We start from the raw sequence: 13,718 nt of genomic DNA, 5'->3' as shown, positions 1-13,718 counted from the left end.
AGATGGTGATTGCAGCCATGAAATTAAAAGACGCTTACTCCTTGGAAGGAAAGTTATGACCAACCTAGATAGCATATTGAAAAGCAGAGACATTACTTTGCCAACAAAGGTCTGTCTAGTCAAGGCTATGGTTTTTCCAGTAGTCATGTATGGATGTGAGAGTTGGACTGTGAAGAAAGCTGAGCACTAAAGAATTGATGCTTTTAAACTGTAGTGTTGGAGAAGACTCTTGAGAGTCCCTTGGACTGCAAGGAGATCCAACCAGTCCATTCTAAAGGAGATCAGTCCTGGGTGTTCTTTGGAAGGAATGATGCTGAAGCTGAAACTCCAGTACTTTGGCCACTTCATGTGAAGAGTTGACTCATTGGAAAAGACTCAGATGCTGGGAGGGATTGGGGGCAGGAGGAGCAGGGGACGACAGAGGATGAGATGGCTAGATGGCATCACCGACTCGATGGACATGAGTTTGAGTGAACTCCGAGAGTTGGTGATGGACAGGGAGGCCCAGCGTGCTACAATTCATGGGATCACAAGGAGTCGGACATGACTGAGCAACTGAAATGAACTGAACTGAACTGAAAGTTAGAAATCCTTGGTTAAAAACCCAGCTTCTCTGCCTATCAGCTGTGTGTCTTTAGCAAGTGCTAAGTCTGAGCAGTCTCTTCAGTGCTGTGTCCTCATTTGTGAAAAACAGGTTATCCACCTGACAACCTAACAGTCTTGAAGTTAGATGCTCTATCAAATGTGCAGGTGCTTAATAAACTGCAAAGCATCATATAAACAGAAACTGTTATCAATCATCTTAGAAACTTTAATGAAAGAACTATGAATTTTTAAGTTAGGGCTGTTAAAATGTCATAAAATTATTGTACAATGTGGTTAATAATATTCATCTCCTAAGGCCAAGTGTAATGGTTTTTGTACTATTTTAAATAAGGTGTAAGTTCATGAAGGACAGAAATCAAGTGATAGGCATCTTTGTGTCCCTAACGTTGTCTAGAACAAGTCTGTGTAGGTCAGTTTAGTTGGTTGATTTGTTGGTTAAATGATTGATTGAGGTAGTTTATGAGGTCAATATTCCTCAATTTAGAGAAGAATAAATTGGCTTCTTTTAGCATTTTGAATTTCTAACTAATAATTATTGCTCTAATAATATCTGTAACAAAACTATCAGAGTGAAAATGCCTTCGCACTGATACACTATTGTTGATTTCATAGACTGCACTGTGAGATGTGTGGATGGGCTGGGGGTGGGAGACAGAGGGCAAAGGTAATAGATGATTAGTGTCTATTGTTAGAAGAATACTGCCACTCTGAGGTGAGTATGGCCAAGAGGATTACTGAAACCTGCAACTGGCTTTAAAAATTGCAAATTCAGACAATTCTAATTTTCAGTATTTCCAATAAGTAATTTCCAAAATTTAAACAAGTTTCCCCTAACCTAAAGTATAAGCTTCACATTGCTGCTTAGTTTCATGCATCTTCTCAGGCATTTCTTTAGGAATTGTATTCATGCTTTTCTAGTTTTTGGTATAGCTTTAAATGGCAGCTTTCTTATTTCCTCTTAAAAGTTTTCAGAAACTTTTCCATCCCCACTTAAAACAGTTTCATAGTTGACTCCTTTTTCTATTTCAGTACAGTATACTTTCAAATATGATTGAATTTGTTTTCATACTTAGTACCTTCAAAAGTTAACTGCCTTAAAATGCTGTTTAAGTCATAATTATAGAGAAAATTCATTCATTAAACTTTTATTGAGCACGTGTTATGTGCCTGTCAGTCTCCTAATAGTCTTTCCATTTAATTGGGCCCAAATTTATGTAATTCCAGAAAAAATCATCTGTATCTATTTCATGTAAACAGAAGCAATTTCAGCTAACAGTCCTTTTTGGGATAGTTGGTATAATGAATAATGCCTTAGTAATCATTTTAAAATAAGAAAACTTTTTTCAGTAGTTAATAATAACAGCTTTTACAATGTAAAAAAACAGCCTTTATAGTATAAAAGTGTTTTGGATAGTGACAAGGAGTTTAAAAAAGTAACTTTTTTGTTTTTGTCTTTAAAAAAAAAAAACCTATTATAATAGGAATTCATGTCAGTGTAGCCAGGAGTGAAGAATAGGTTTCAAGCAAAGAGAACAAAATTTATAAAGCAGCTGACTCACCGGCAGTGATATATTCAAGGAACTATAGCCATTGTTCAGAGAGGCTGGAACATAGAGGGTATAGTATGAACATAGCAGAAAGAGGGTCGGCAAATTAACAGGGCCCAGATCATTAAATGCCTTGCTTTCTTTCCAAGAAGTTAGGCCTTTTTTCATAAGGCAGAGGGGAGCCTTTAAAAGTATTTTAAGTAAGGACAGGTATTTTCATGGGTAGTTTTGGAAGGGACTTTTTAGTAATATACTCCAGAAAATCACCCATAGTGATGAGCTATGAAAGAGAGAGAGAACCTGGTGTGCACAGCATTTCAGGGACCGCCATGGGGAGAGAAGCCTGGGAAGGAGAGTGAGAAGAATCCAGTAAGGATCCAAAGGCATTCTTGGTCTAGAACAGCAGAGCTTGAAATGATTCAGTGAGTTCAATTTATTTAATTTTATTTTCTTAATTACATCATTTAATGACATTAGTATCAGTTGAGGTTGAATGCTCCACATGAATTTATGAATAATTCTATCTGATTTGTGGATATACTCTATCCAGAATTTAAAATGTTGCAGGATAGCAGTATAAAAGAACATCTTAATATGGAATAATGTAAAAATAAGAAAGCTGTCTATTCAAAGAGAACTTGTCTGTAAGGAGCTCTAAGCATACATGTTAAGTATAAAGTAAGACTGTTTTCTCTGCAGCACAAAGAGACAAGATAACAAGCATGCCCTTTCCCATCTGGCCCTGCCAAATTCTCAGGTCTATCCCATGCTCTACCACTTTTTCATGGATCCTCATTTTCAAGCACAAGTGAGCTAATTGCAGTTTCTCCCCTAAATATACCATATCACACTTAAAAAAAAATTTTTTTTTCATTTTATTATTTTTTTGGTTGTGCTAGGTCTTTGTGGCTTTGCACAATCTTTCTCTAGTTGCGCAAGTCAGAGCTACTCTTTGTTGCTGCGTGTGAACTTCTCATTGCAGTGGCTTCTCTTGTTGCAGAGCACAGGCTCCAGGGCACATGGGCTCAGAACTCGTGGCCCACGGGCATAGTTGCTCAGTGACGTGTGGGATCTTCCTGGACCAGGGATCGAACCTGTGTCACCTGCATTGGCAGTCAGATTCTTTATCACTGAACCACCAGGGAAGTCCCTGCCGTGTCATTTTTAGCATGCTTTCCCCACCCATTCTACCTGGCAGGTTTCTGTTCTTCCTCAGAGACTCAGCTGAGATACCCCACATCTCAGTAAAATCCCGAGTGATGTTTCAAACAGGTAGTTCTGTATCTGCAGTGCACATACTTTGCACATAATGAATACTCATAGCTGCATACCGTCTTCTTAGGCACCCTTCTTAGGCACTTCTTAGACACAGGGACTGTCTTACTTTGCATTGTGTCCTCAGCCTGTAGACAACTCCTGGGCATATACTTGGAGCCTAGTGACTCTTCGCAGCATGAAAACCACGGCTACCCTGAAGGTGGAATTTGGGCATCGCTGGCCATTACCCTTTGAAACATGATATTTGTCTTAATGTTTTGGGCTTCTTGAAAACATGAACATGTGTGGTTATTACGTTCCTTCTCACCTGCCAGAGGCCCTATTGGTGCACCCTGTGTATTCATCTGTCTCGTACCTTCTCTGCAACCTATTACAGGCGTCTCTGCTGGGGAAATTTACTCTTGCCCTCTTGATTTGATAACTTTCCAAACAAAAATGTATTTTAAAAAAATCCCTGCACCATTAGTTTTAGCCATCTCCTTTATCTCCATATTTAATGACTAAAAAAAATTTCACAGAATGAGAGTGGTGTGCTACATCTCAAAGAAATACTTAGAAAACAAAACAGCAAATGAATCTTTTTAAGGCTAAAATGTATCCAAGCACCCATCCATTTTCCTTTTTACCAGTAATTTATAACATTCAAGGTACTTTGTTGCTTCCGACCAAGAAGGAATAAATTAAGAGCTGCCTACGTTGGTGTATGGCAGAAACCAGCACAATATTGTAAAGCAAATATCTTGCAATAAAAAATTTATTTTAAAAAAGCTGCCTGATCTTGAGCACTATTTATTGATGCTAGACTGAGCAGGTGTCCTGACTGCACACGTGCACATTTTCCATCCATGGCTTTTTTTTTTTTTTTTTTTGGTCCTGCTTTATTTGATGCTTTGAACTGACCAAAAATACCAGTATCCTAATATGGTGCTTCCTTAGTTTAAAAATTGGCTCCTTTACCCTGTACTTTATTTTTGTGTAATGCGAACAATGAAGTTGTCTAAATAATCAGGTTCCTCCTAACTTGATTTAGACAACAGACTCTACTGTAGAAAAATTTACATTGCAGGATAAATAGGACCATTTATATTAAAACACTTGCTTCTTGGGTTTTGTTTTTTCATGATGACACCTAAAGAACCATCATTTTTAGTCAAGTTAAAAAAAAATACTTTTATACATGTAAATGGCATCAGGCACAAGAATATTGGGTTTAAATAAAAAGTACAATTTGGTTTTTAAATGAATACCATATCTCAAAATATGTCTTTCTTTTTTTTCTGATTTAGTTTCTTTATTAGAGTTATAACAGCCCTTAAAACACCAAATTTATTAATGTATTGTCATCTGACAAAGCATAATCAAAATACCACTTTCTTACCTGGTTTAACATATTAAAGATCCTATTCATGTTTCCAGGAGCTTCATAATATTTATAAAACTAGAATGGTGAGGAGGAATTCTTTATTAGATGCAGTTTTTCCATGAAGCACCTAGGCCTCATGCTACTGTATTTTTAGTTCAACCTGTGAATGTTATGGGCAATTTAATAGTCTCTGTATTTAAACAGAACCCTGAAAGGTCCCTTTTTGCCTTTATTTAAGCACAGATTCTTCATATGCAAAGAGGCAGGTTTAGCAAGTAAAACAGATCTTCATCAACATTTGCTTTTGAAACAAACCTGAGAAAGTTAGGCCATTCTAAATATCTGATAGAAGTACAGTACAGAACTTACTGTTAGATATTCCATTAAGTAAGTTTTATTTTCTTATCTCCTTATTCTTAACAAAAGATAATTCCTTTTCACTTTCTTTTTTGAAAATCCTTTGGCTAAGAATTGTTAAGAAATCCGCAAACACACCAAAGACTCAAATGCCAGTGCTAGTTTCTTTGCCACTTGATGGCTCCATTTAATAGCAGCATTTGTGACTCTCACTCTCCCAAGGGCCTCAAAAGTACTTTTCCTTTTTGCCTTCTGATTCCTGCCCCTTCTTCCCCTTCCTTGTTCTTATTCTTCTTCTGCCAAATAAAAACTACACTGCCATAATAAAAATAGACAATTAGGGGGATTTATGACTGGATGCATAGAGGGATGGAAAGATAGAAGTGTGATGAACCAACTCTGCTGCTACTGCTGCTGAGTCACTTCAGTCGTGTCCAACTCTGTGCGACCCCATAGACAGCAGCCCACCAGGCTCCCCCATCCCTGGGATTCTCCAGGCAAGATCACTGGAGTGGGTTGCCATTTCCTTCTCCAATGCATGAAAGTGAAAAGTGAAAGTGAAGTCACTCAGTCGTATCCGACCCTCAGCGACCCCATGGACTGCAGCCTACCAGGCTCCTCTGTCCATGGGATTCTCCAGGCAAGAGTACTGGAGTAGGGTGCCATTGCCAACTCTAGTAGGCTGTTAATGGTAGAATCTAGGTAGAGGGTACAAAGTCATTCACTGAATGTTGATTCTTTCAACTTTGCCTTGTGTTTAAAAATTGTCATAATAAAACCTCTTAGGAATGGCTGTCCACAAAATCACAGGGGCTTTTACTAACTGTTTAAATAGTTTGCTATTAGATAAAAATTAAAATAAGTACATGAAACAGTCTTCACAAATGAAGTCACCAAACTATTGATTTCAATGCTTTTCATGTTTGAAATTCACATTAGGCCATGCTAAATAATTAAGAATGCACACAATGAGTCAGGTGTATGATAATGAACATGTTGTTACAGTAGGAAATTGGTTAAATAAATTGGGTATAGGTAGTTAATAAAATTTTCACTGCCATTAAAACTTACAGTGTAAAAACAAATTCATAGACACAGAAAGATTTATAATGTTTTCTATGCTGTCTAGAAAATTATGAACTTACGGGTATAGTTGGAAGTACATATACTAAAAATAGAAAAGTACATAGAAAAATGACTTTTTATCTCATATAGATCTTTTTAAATTCACATTTTCTGTTTTTTCCTAAAAGTTTCCCAATGTTTTAATTTTAGTAATGGAAAAAAGAAGGAAAATACAAAAGAAAAAAGCATAATATTTTTCTGTGAAAATGGAGTGGGGAAACTTGTTATCTGTAAATAATTTTTGATCACGCCCAAAAGATTATATGCATTTTTCCTTTTATATTTATCACTGAACTTCCCTGTAGCTCAAACAGTAAAGAATCTGTCTGTGATGCAGGAGACCAGGATTCGATCCCTGGGTTAGGAAGATCCTCCAGAGAAGGGAATGGCAATCCACTCCAGTATTCTTGCCTGGAGAATTCCATGAACAGAGAAGCCTAGCAGGCTACAGTTTGTGGGGTCGCAAAGAGTCGGACAAGACTGAGCAACTAACACACACACACTTCACTGAAAGCTACCCTTATATTTTTTAAATCTTGCTCTGATGAACAGTGCATTAGAAATATGTTAAAACGAATACTTGTATTCATTTTTCTGAAGATATTTTAGTGGACTTGACCGATGGCTTTTGAAAGGAAAGTTAAGATGTTTTCATATTGCTAGGCCCAAGGCATTTCGTGCTTGGAAATGCCCTATCTTCTATCTCTAATTACATTAAATTTCTGTGTCTGACTCATGAGGAAAGGAAGCTTCAAAGCAGAAATAAGAAAATCTAATTTATTTCTAAATGCAATAACAATTGATGTATTTTAGACAATGTGACACCTGTGTTCCAAGTGTCTTAACCAGAAGAATTAAGAGTTCACAGATGTGCCAGTTAGAGAATAAAAATGTTTTTATTATTATAGGTCTCTCTTCTCCAAAGAGATTTAAATATGTGCTGAAATTAGATAATCTTTATACTATGTCTCTAAGAGGGATAGAGGGAAGAGACTATTACTGTTAATTTTTATTCCTCCAGTAACAGACACCACCCTTATGGCAGAAAGTGAAGAGGAACTCAAAAGCCTCTTGATGAAAGTGAAAGAGGAGAGTGAAAAAGTTGGCTTAAAGCTCCGTTTTCCGAAAACTAAGATCATGGCATCTGGTCCCATCACTTCATGGGAAATAAATGGGGGAACAGTGGAAACAGTGTCAGACTTTATTTTGGGGGGCTCCAAAATCACTACAGATGGTGACTGCAGCCATGAAATTAAAAGACGCTTACTCCTTGGAAGGAAAGTTGTGACCAACCTAGATAGCATATTCAAAAGCAGAGACATTACTTTGCCAACAAAGGTCTGTCTAGTCAAGGCTATGGTTTTTCCAGTAGTCATGTATGGATGTGAGAGTTGGACTGTGAAGAAAGCTGAGCACTAAAGAATTGATGCTTTTAAACTGTAGTGTTGGAGAAAACTCTTGAGAGTCCCTTGGACTGCAAGGAGATCCAACCAGTCCATTCTGAAGGAGATCAGCCCCGGGATTTCTTTGGAAGGAATGATGCTAAAGCTGAAACTCCAGTACTTTGGCCACCTCATGTGAAGAGTTGACTCATTGGAAAAGACTCAGATGCTGGGAGGGATTGGGGGCAGGAGGAGCAGGGGACGACAGAGGATGAGATGGCTGGATGGCATCACCAACTAGATGTACATGAGTTTGGGTGAACTCTGGGAGTTGGTGATGGACAGGGAGGCCTGGCGTGTTGCGATTCATGGGGTCGCAAAGAGTTGGACATGACTGAGTGACTGAACTGAACTGAACTGAACATTTATTAAACTATTTATGACTCTGAAGTTAGTTTACACTTATTCTTTCCTCTCTTTCAAAGACATTTTTTCATAGATTTTTCTGTCAATGACAATTAAAAGAATAGTTGTGTTAGTCACTCAGTCGCGTCTGACCCATTGGTACCCCCACGGACTGCAGCCCAACCAGACTTCTCTGTTCATGGAATTCTCCAGGCAAGAATACTGGAGTGGGTTGCCATTTCCTCCTCGAAAAGAATAGTTAGGTAAGAATAAAAGTAAAATTAAGCAAAAAGAGATTTCACCTCTGGGTTCCAGTTCTCTAATCCTCTCATGGTGGGTCACATGGAATGGTACTCACTTACGTCTGTGCCAGTCTTCCTATATGCTGCTGGTCTAGTGCACTGGTGCCTTTCCAGTCCCTGCAATACCTAATGTGTCACTGTCTTCATCCCTTTCCCAGGTAAAATGTCCAGTGATCGAGCTTTGAGGAAGCAGCAACAGTTGAACAACCTTGTTTATATGGTGACAAATCAAGCCAAACCTGGAGACAGAATTGTGGATTTCTGCAGTGGTGGGGTATCGTATCTCTTCTTTATTCTCTTTAGCCTTTCCAAGACGAAGTGACTTTACTACCTTACACTCAAGGACATGTTTTTATATGACAAGATTGTTGTCTCAGAATAAACAAAAGCCTGAGAGACCAAAGTTAACTTGTTCCTTTTCTTGCCTTTTTCAGGGCCATGTTGGGATTGTCCTAGCTCACGTGCTGCCATCATGCCAGGTAAAGTCTGAATGATAGATGATAAGAAACTGCACAGTTCAATTAGCTGAGTCTGGCTTATCCCTCTTTGAGTTGATAATCATTCACTGAGGTCAGATATGAGGCACAGGCATTTTATTTTTCGTTGAACTACACTTCTGAGATTCAGAATCTTAGGGGGAAAGAGTTAGGGCCACGTACAGTTTTTATTTTTTATAAAAGAAATAATTATTTAACTATTAAATAATTAATGATGAAACCAGTTTAATTGTCAACATTATTTTGTACTTGAAATACTAGCTTCTGGAACTTGTTGAGCATATTCTTTGGTGCCTTGGTTTTTAGTCATTGTATCAGAATTGTAAAAATATTTTTTAAAGAAAAAGATAAACCCCAGTTCTATCACTCTGATCCACCAAATGCATTTCCCCCCATGTGCTCATTAAACCATTGTTCAGAAGGATGCTTGTGGCTGCAAATTCTAAGACCGCAAATACAATTTCAACCACCTGCTTTCACTCAATCTTATGTCATAAATGTTTTTTTTCCTATTGCAAGTAGTTTTAAATATCATCACTGAAATGTGACTTCATAATATGTTTTTGAGTAAATGTACTGTAATTTATACAATCACCATCACCATTTGTTAGAAGTTTGTGCCATTTTTAGTCTTTTGTCATAGTAAATCATTTCCTCCCAGCTTTTAGCATAAAAGCTAGAACTTAATGTCATTTTTTCAAATTACAATTCTTTGCTTGTGAGCTCTCTGGAAATTACAAAATAATTAAAGTGATTATTCTCAGAAGGAAAAATGTGGAAGAACTCATAAACTGGCCAGAATGATAGAGAGTGGAAGACATTATTCTTTATCTTTCTTAGTAAATAAATGAGGACTATGAGGAGAAAGAGGCAGGCATCTGTTTCATCACCAAGGAAAACAACAATTTCGTGGTTGGAGTAAGAGGAAGAGAGCTCACAGAGCAGAATCCTGGAGATGCAGAGTCAGGGTCTGGTGTCTTTTTTTCCCTTCCTAAAAGGTCTGGAAACTTAGAGAGGTTGAAATTGGAGAAGGAAAATCTTGGCTAGAATAAAGGCTGGAAACCTTTGACACCAAATATCCTCTGACAAGCTTTTTATACAAAAAGGTCCAGAATTTTTCCATAAAGACAAAAGTAAGGACAAAATAAGGACCAAACTAAGAATGAGAATGATGAAAGTGACCTAAGTCTGCCCACTTTTCTTCATCCAAATCAGTGATGTCTCCTGTCTTCCTTGGCCTGGCTTACTATCAGAAATTTGTAACTTGCTGCCGTGCCTTTTGCCTTGGCCCCACCAATCCATACTATGCATTGCAAGCAACTGGTTGTCCTTTTATCCCGTGTGATCTTGACTCCCATTACCTCTCCAGTCTGATTTCTACTCTCCACACCCTGTCTCCCCACTCCAAGCTCCAGCATCGCTCACTGTACCCCAACTATACCAGTCTTCTCAGTTCTTCAAACCCACTGTATCTTTCTCACATGTCCCTCTCTCCACCAGAAACACTGCTTCATTCCTCCAGCTAATTTCTATTCATTTTTCAGGCCTCAATTAATATGTTATTCTTTAATATTAAATGACTAAAACCGCTCTTAGTCATCAAGTTTACATGCTTTGATAACACATTATATGTCTTTGATTAAGCACTCACCGCTCGCTGTATTATAATTACCTGTCTCACTTGTATCACCATATCTATAAGCTCCAAGTGTTCAAGGACCTTGTTTGCTTTTGTACTGTACTATCTGGCATATGTCCTAGCACAGGATAGTGAAAATGAAGTGAAAGTGAAAATCACTCAGTCGTGTCTGACTCTGCGACCCCATGGACAGTATAGCCTGCCAGACTCCTCTGCCCGTGAAATTCTCCAGGCCAGAATACTGGAGTGGGTAGCTGTTCCCTTCTCCAAGGGATCTTTCCAGCCCAGAGATCCAACCCAGGTCTCCCACAGCACAACAATAAGGATCAACATAATATGATCAACATTATTAAAGCTAGTAAATACAGTAATAATAGTTGGCTTTAATGTCTAAACTAGTTTACTGAATATACTATTGTTTCCTGTGTGAAATCTAGGTTATACTAATAGAAAACAAGGAATTATCATTAATTCGTGCTAAGAAGAGAAGTGATGAACTAGGTTTAAGCAACATTTGGTTCATTCAAGCAAATATGGAGTATTTTACGGGGATGTTTAATATTGGGGTAAGTAATCACGCAATTTCAGTTTCTTTAACTAAATAAGAGAAATGAAATGTCCTAGAGTAAATAAAGGAGATACATTTATTTTCTTTGCTAAACAAGAAATTTATAACTTTTGTTTTCTACTGTCTATAAAGTAGTATACCTTATTAATGAATATTACTTCATTCACAGCATTTTATTATTATATGGTAAAGATAATATTTGTTCCTCTACCAGACAGGAACTTTATTTTCTTCACTGCAAGATCCCCAGTGCCTGAAAAAATGTTTGACACATGGCAAGTACTTTAAAAATAGTCACTAATTGAATGAATTCTAATGAAGATGACTTCCCTTGGTTTATTCTACATTTTTAGAAGGTAGTGAAAGAAAAACAGAGAATATAATAGAGTTTGTTTATATGTGTAACTAATTCATTTTGCTGAACACCTGAAACTAACAGATTTAAATCAACTATACTCCAATTGAAAAAAAATAAGCTGCAAATACTTGAGTTGCTTTCAGATAATTCTTTCTTTAGCAAGGATTTGATATTTTCATGTATTCTGAGCTTCTAGTATAAAATGTATCGGTGATGTTTTTGAAACCTTCAAATCAGATTGTTGTTGTTTGATACCACTAGAAGACCAAAGATAATGTGATTGTGTCAGTTCATTTAAATCCAGGGTTGTACACTCTGGTGGAATTTGAGTTTCAATAAGATGTTAGCATTGCTGCTGTTCTTGTATCTGTTTTGAATGTTTTTCCTTATTTTTAGAGTACTAAATGCTTGATGTAGAAAGCTACATAATAATATAAGGAAGAATCACCAGTATTTCTGCTAGTGAGAGATAATACTATCAAAACCCTTTGGTCTTTGTGTATTTATACACGCAAACAAATGCATATTTACATACACCTTGAGATCCTGCTTTACCCGAAATTGTCATAAATACTTTCCCTACTCATTAATCATGTTCCTTTTCTATTGTTATTATACTTGTTATTTATTATATGTGTCTAATGATGTATCAATTAAGACTTTTGATTCCTTTGCCTAATCACTTTACAGGAAGGTTGTGCTAACTTGCATTCCCAACTGGATATGGTCACATAGCATATACAATGGGCTTGTCTAGTTGAAATTCTTGTCCAATCTTAGAAGTCCAGACCTTTCATAGTACTTTTGATTTTTGTTCAGTCAGTGAAATTCATTTCTTAAATACCAACTTCTGTAAAATTGTGAGACTTATTGTTATATAGCCTGAAAAGAATGCAATGTGTTTCCTTTGTGGATATAATATAGATTGGTTATCTCAAGCAAAGTTTATGGAAAGAGAAGTAAACTTTTAAGAAACCTGTTAGGAAGGATATTCAGGAAAATATAGATATCTGATACAGCAAGTTCAAATTAAATATATATTTATGTACCACCTAAATTTTACATAAATGTTGAGGTGGAAGATAAAGCTTCTCCCTAAAACAGGCCATTAAACCAATGCCCATGTTACCAGTACACCAGGAAGAGTGTATAAGGTAGCATTTACTCACCTCTCAAATCACAAAATTCCCAGCCGATCAACCATGTATCTCTTTACCCTTCCATGGCTTGTAGGTGATAAATCATTCTGGCACATTCTTATACCTTTCAAGGTCGTGTAATTCACTAACACCAACTAGCAAAGTATATGTCTTTTGGGAAGTGACATTTTTCTCTATATCTCATAATAATATACCCATAATGGTTTTTTTTTTCTTTCATAATTACCTTTGTCAAGATATATGGAAAATAAATTAAAATTACTTGGAGGATTAAACCAAAATTAGATTTAAGAATATAATTTGCCTAGGAGGATTAATTGAAGTATTGTCAGTAGATAAATCAAACCAAATGCATCAGTGGCTCTTTTATATGAAATAGACTCTAGTGAAAACACTGTAGCTAGAGAGGAAATCAGAATAACCAGGTATTGGGAATGTAGTAAAGCTCTATTAATTCAGTTTTGTGGTATTTCAAATAAGGGTTTGCTGCTGCTGCTGCTAAGTCGCTTCAGTCGTGTCTAACTCTGTGCAACCCCAGAGACAGCAGCCCACCAGGCTCCTCTGTCCCTGGGATTCTCCAGACAAGAACACTGGAGTGGGTTGCCATTTCCTTCTTAATGCATGCATGCGTGCTAAGTTGCTTCAGTCATGTCCGACTCTGTGCGACCCTATGGACAGCAGCCCACCAGGCTCCTCTGTCCACAGGATTCTCTAGGCAAGAATAATGGAGTGGGTTGCCATTTCCTTCTCCAAAATAAGGGCTTAGTTAGTGTTTATCTTTGCTTAGTAAATGCCTTTTCTTTTGCTATTTTTCTCTGGACATAAAAATCAATGCTGTAAACAAGATTTTAAAGGGAGATTTTTAAAGTCCTCAAACCAACTATCTTTAGAAACGTCAAACAAATCAATTATATGTAAGAACTGAAATACTTATTATTTGTCTTATCTCCATTAATACAATGACCTGTATCAGGCAAAAATGAATAGATTTACTAACTTTGTAAAACTAGTGTGACTTGAAATAATGGAAGAAAACAAATCTAAATACTTTTAGGTCTTTCAACAAGGTCTTCCATCACCCCAAGGGCTGTGCTTCCCCCTTGTAACCAGAATCAGTGAGGTAACACCATA

At 37.0% G+C, this 13,718-nt stretch overlaps 1 protein-coding gene across 2 annotated transcripts in view; it reads left to right on the top strand.

The window, feature by feature from the left end:
• GSTCD (glutathione S-transferase C-terminal domain containing) overlaps positions 1-13,718 on the top strand; it is a 151,621-nt gene that overhangs the window by 110,730 nt on the left and 27,173 nt on the right. For both annotated transcript variants that reach the window (XM_059887525.1, NM_001099035.1), the window contains 3 exon segments: positions 8,524-8,639; positions 8,800-8,844; positions 10,939-11,067. In XM_059887525.1, the coding sequence (XP_059743508.1) occupies positions 8,524-8,639; positions 8,800-8,844; positions 10,939-11,067 (290 nt within the window).

Source organism: Bos taurus, chromosome 6, assembly GCF_002263795.3.
Source record: "Bos taurus isolate L1 Dominette 01449 registration number 42190680 breed Hereford chromosome 6, ARS-UCD2.0, whole genome shotgun sequence".
Taxonomy (NCBI): Eukaryota; Metazoa; Chordata; class Mammalia; order Artiodactyla; family Bovidae; genus Bos; species Bos taurus.
This window is presented reverse-complemented; position numbering and strand designations above follow the sequence as displayed.